This window comes from Magnolia sinica, chromosome 2, assembly GCF_029962835.1.
Source record: "Magnolia sinica isolate HGM2019 chromosome 2, MsV1, whole genome shotgun sequence".
In the NCBI taxonomy this organism is placed as follows: Eukaryota; Viridiplantae; Streptophyta; class Magnoliopsida; order Magnoliales; family Magnoliaceae; genus Magnolia; species Magnolia sinica.
The window spans coordinates 50,878,245-50,883,740 of record NC_080574.1 but is presented as its reverse complement, the minus strand read 5'-3'; the positions used below and the strand labels follow the sequence as shown (position 1 = coordinate 50,883,740).

General features: G+C 38.9%; 1 protein-coding gene across 1 annotated transcript; it reads left to right on the top strand.

The window, feature by feature from the left end:
- The first annotated feature begins 4,372 nt into the window (after positions 1-4,372).
- LOC131228794 (auxin-responsive protein SAUR64-like) lies at positions 4,373-5,028 on the top strand. Its single transcript, XM_058224659.1, has one exon. The coding sequence runs from the start codon at positions 4,446-4,448 to the stop codon at positions 4,887-4,889; it is 444 nt and encodes a 147-aa protein (XP_058080642.1). The 5' UTR covers positions 4,373-4,445; the 3' UTR covers positions 4,890-5,028.
- The last annotated feature ends 468 nt before the right edge of the window (positions 5,029-5,496 follow it).

Below are 5,496 nucleotides of genomic sequence, written 5' to 3'. Positions count from 1 at the left end.
ATATACCGTAATATGATTAGCCACTAGTCGACGGGTTTCCATTAAACATTTTAAGATGGTAGTCTCATAAGTCGGGGATGGTGGTATGAGACTTATGCTCGACCTGCTAGCCTACACTGGTGACGAGCCCCCGTAGTGACCTTTGAGCTTCTTTAAAGTGGCTGGTTGTAATTGGACTAATAATGAGTTGGCTAATCATCCATACATGGCACAGACCAACATCTATTACTATCTTACGTGATGTACGTATTTGTCCGACTGGATGCTTTTCCCAGGTCGATGATATCCAACTGGATATTTTTCCCAGGTCGATGATTGCATGGGTGGCGAGCCCACTGTCCGCATGGATAAGCATCCCTGGGGCGATGATTACGTTCATGCATCCATGCACATAATAAGACCTGCATCATGTATTGTTTTGTATGCTTTGCTTTATAACTATACTTACCTAATGTGGTGGTGTGTAATCTTGAGGAGAATTCACACTAAGTTCACTACTCATCCATCAAATATACAACTGTACAGGTAGTACAGGTGACTTAAGTGATTTACAGGTTCGATCTGATGAATAGCCGAGTACCACTGTTGAAGATGCATGATTGTATGACCAAGAGTTTCTACGTAGTTTTACAGCTATAGATTTATTATAACTTGCTTTGTTTACATGTAACATTATTTCACTTGTAATTGTAAGTATTGGGACATTAGTTTGTATAAGTCATTATGGGCAACCTCTTGTATATTCTTAATACAAATGAAAATTTTCCTTTATGCTGATTTGTCCATTCTATGATCATCTGCTTACTCTGATAGTTGAAAAATATATATATATACTCAAATTTGACCATCCTTTAAGGTTAACACTTAGGTTTTTAGGATACGATTCATATACTCGGGTCCTGAAAAGTTGGAGTGTTACATTGGTGTCCTATGCCGGTCTTTGATCTCTGCCACCGCCCTTCATTGGGCTGACGTGACAGAGGATGTGTGGCAACTCATCTCTCAGCGCCTTACAGTAAATTTTAGTAAATTAAATTTTCTTTTGTGAAAGTTCATTTACAGTTAAGTTATTTTCTTAATAAGTTTATCGCCTTAATCTATTATTTACAAAATTACAGGATAAATTTGTTTTAGATTTGAGTGTTCCGTACATTTCTCATGCCACTAATGACATGGTTCAAGGAGTACCGCGGAGAGTTACACCAGTGGTATAATTGGTGCAAGACCCACAATGAGGTCGTACTGTCTGCACCGCTACACATGACTATAGACGACTGGCAGATACTCTGCAAGAGATTTTCATCTGAGGCTTTTCAGGTAATAATTACATATTTACGATATCTTAAGGTAACAATTAAATTCATAATTAATAATAATGTATTATGAATAATGTGTTCAGAAGAGGGGCAAAATAAATTCTGCGAACAGGGAAAAGTTACAAGTGAACCACGTATCTGGTTCAAAGTCATTTGTACAACATCGTTATGACATGGTAAGAAATTACTGGTGATTATTAAGTTAAATATTCTTTCCATGCATTTATATTAACTTTATTGTCCTTTCGATTACGCAGCGAGATTCCATCACTGGCTAGGAGCCTGGACCAGTAGACCTCTAAAGAGGGACTCACTGTCGGCAGGTGACAGGATCTTGAATTTGTCCTAGAGCTTGCGAGATTTGGGTAAAAATCCTTACATTATAAAATTTAATTGCATTGATTTATAATAATGTCATTCATTATGAAAATTCATATGTTTTCATTACAGGCGGCGATGGACACCATACACAATCAGCCCACTTCCGATGGTAGTCAGCAGAGTGAGCCAGATATCCTGAACGAGGTGCTTGGCATCCATTCTGGATATGTGTGTAGGCTTGGCCATGGTGCCAAGCTCATGGCACCCGCTAGAGCTGCCTTTAGCCGATCCGTCGCTGGAGAGAGCGCCCGACGCCGAACCGATCTGGCAGAGAGAGAGGTTCAACATGTACGAGTCATCGTCGATGACATCAAAGAGCAGCTGGAGAGGCAGAGGGAGGAGAAGCAGAGGCATAGGGAGGAGGAGGAGAGGCGACGGGAGGATTAGGATGGAAGGATCAAGGAGATGCGGGGGATCATGAGCGACGGACGTAGGAGATGTTTCAGACTCTCGTTGCACGCTTTATCACTGATGCCCCACCACCCCCGCCTTCATCTTCGTGATTTTTATTTATTTTATTTATGATTTATTTTATATACGAATGTTAACCTTATTTGCATTTGTACGTGGATGAATGTTGTAGCTTGTATGTGGATGTGGATAGAATTTTTTTTTTTTTTTATGATTTATTTTATATACGAATGTTGAACTTATATGTATTTGTGCGTGGATGAATGTGGGTTGTATGTGGATGTGGATAGGATTGTTTGTGTATGGATGGATGTGGTTTGTGTTTAGATGGATGTAGTTTGTGTTTGGATGGATGTGGATGTGAATATGATGAAAATGTATTGTAACAGATGTATTTACAGGTGTATATCATAAATTTTTTCCTGAATTTTGAAAATAAGTGAAACTGGGAAGAAACGTACTATTACCGACGAAATATTTTGTTAGTAATAGTAGGTCCAAAACTTATACTGAAGAAATCTTTCGTAGGTAAAAATTAATATAAAAATTTATACCAACGATCTATATGAGATATACCGATGAATTATTTCGTTGGTAGTAGAGGCTTATGCTGACGAATATACTCGTTGGTATTATTGTTTTACCAACGAACATACTCGTCGGTATTATCGTTAATCCACAGTTTTATTGATGAAGATATTTGTCGGTATAAGTTGTGTTTACCGATAAAATATATTGTTTTTTCCTACCAAAAGTAACATGTTTAGCCGACAATTTTAGTCGTCGGTATTTGTTTTATCATTGCCGACGAAGTCATATTTCGTCAGGAAAAGCCTTTAGCCACGGTCTTATTGAGACGATCTCTCCGATGACAAACTTCGTCGGTAATAATCATTACCGACGAAAAAAATAAAATAATGACGAATTATGTTGTCGGTAAAAGAGCAATTTCCAGTAGTGGTTGGACTTCACAAGTTCAAAATGGTGAAGGAAACCAAATGAAAATAGTTATGTGAAAAGTGACCATCATTTAAAAAAAAAAAAATATGATTCTACGAAAAGCAGCAACTACTCGAAACCGGATCTGGCAGATGAGTGTGCCATAAGGAGATGATATCCTCAAGAGAAGAAGATGCATCAAACAGTCTATCGATCAGAGCTATAAGTGGAATCTGATGCAGGCGAGAAAATCAAAGCCGATCTGAGTTAGCCAAAAGAGGAAGCAGAACAAGACGCCGGGTCGGATTAGTTCCAACGTGAGTGGGCTGACTAGATCCGAAGACAAAGTAATGGCAAAACAAGCAGCGACTTGGAGTAATGCGTGGTATGCTGAAGCAATAGGGGAAAACGAGAACTGCCAAATAGAGCGATGGTGAGAGGTTGAACTGACAGAGGACCGATCAAGAAATGGACACACCAGGACCAGAGGATGGTCAGGATCAGAAAATTGAGAGAGAAGACTCTCTCTATATGCTCTGATACCATGATACCATAAAAGAATAAACTGTTAGAAGTAAACCCACGATGAATTAGATTACATGGATCCTTTTATATTTATTGAGTTACAGAGTACAACAATAAATTTGAGTAGACTACAATTGAATTGAAAACTTAAATTTAAAAAGTCTTCATATAAAGAATGATAACTCCGGCTGAGGATTATAGAAACATTTCTATAAGGTTCGCTTAGAGGAACAGATAATTCTACTCAAGACGAATGCATTCCACCTCTACTCAGGCCGGCACTGATTGGCGTGGAATATGCACATGTTGGGTTTCTGTGGACGTTATTCGATATTAAAACAATGATAGATAGTTGGCGAGGTATTTACAAGGAAGGCCCACTACATGTGGTGTAGCATTATTAATGTTGGGGTGGAAGACAAGCAAAACCACGTGATTGTGGACCACAGAAGGATTCAGGTTGTGATTACATATCGAGTCGGTTGAGAAGTCACCTTCCCTTATATTTGCCTCTTTTACAGCATGGGGCCAGGTATGGTCCAAGTGCAGTACCTGTCCAGTTTAATACCTAATACGTGCCAGGGTGCAACCCAATGAAAAGGGGAAAAGGGTAAAATTCTAACCAATTACAGCCTATCTCATTCTTTTCAGCCTTGACAATAAAAGGCAGACATGCCCACCACCAAACTTAAAATCTCATCTAATAAGCACATGGTATTGTATCCTTTGCTCCCTAACATATGAAACCTACACTTAAATGTAGTGCCCACGCTTGCGTGTATATAACTAACCACCTCCATTGCTTTTTGCACAACACAATTCACATCTTTTTCAATCCAAGATTTAGGTCACCTGCAACTCATAGAGTAGACCATGATCAACACCAAGAAGTTTGTGGAGATGGTGAAGAAGGGGCAGAAGGTGGCTGCCCTTGGGAGGAGGAGAAACTCATTTTCGAGAACTGATGGCTCTCCAGATTCAAGTGGGTGCAGCACTTCGGTGGCAGATAAGGGGCACTTTGTCGTGTACACCGCAGATGGAAGGCGTTTTGTGGTTCCTTTGGTGTATCTCAACAGTCCCATCTTCAAAGAGCTCTTAAAAATGTCTGAAGACATGTTTGGGTTACCATGTAATGGGCCTATCACATTTCCATGCGATGCTGTCTTTATTGATTACATTATCTCGATGATCCAAAGAAGCATGTCTAAAGATGTTGAGAAGGCTTTGCTTGCTTCCATAACCGTTGGACATTGCTCGATATCTTCATTGCCACATGAAGGATTGCGCAACGAAAACATACTACTTCATGGCTTCTAATGGACCTTTACCACCCACGCAGCAAAAATTGTCACCTCTTTCAAATTTTTTTACATGTGTATATGATCTATACAATTTTGATTCAATCAAAATATTGCTTGCTATTTCTCAATGTTAAGACTGAAATTCTGCTTGAGAGAAATCTACATGTGTCATAACTTTGAAAACGTCTCTCTTTAAGGTCGAAAGTCATTGAGTTACTCTCGTATTTATACCAAAAAAATATACATTAGTAACAGGTTTGGTTGGTTACTTATCACCAATATTATAAACTATGTAATATTGGTTTATTTTGAGGGACATATTGTTAGGGTCGATGTCACCGGCATCCACTACGTATCAAGTATCCAGTCCTTTATCCACATAGCACTAATAATTTAATTATTAACAAGACGCTAGGCACCAGGTGTCTAATTAGGAGATTTTGAGGTCTAAAACCACAGTGACAAGATTAAAGCCTGATGCAGAAAATGATGCCTGAAATGGTTACATAGACCATCTCAGACTACTGCGATGGTTATAGTATTTTGCAAAAAGCATGAAAAGTATGCAGAAATGGAATGCTTAGAAAGTTAAAACAAAGCAAAAGGACCTTGGCTGGAGTGAT

Excerpts from the sequence above, each read along its gene's own strand:
- LOC131228794 (XM_058224659.1), top strand. The coding sequence starts at position 4,446 with ATGATCAACACCAAGAAGTTTGTGGAGATGGTGAAGAAGGGGCAGAAG.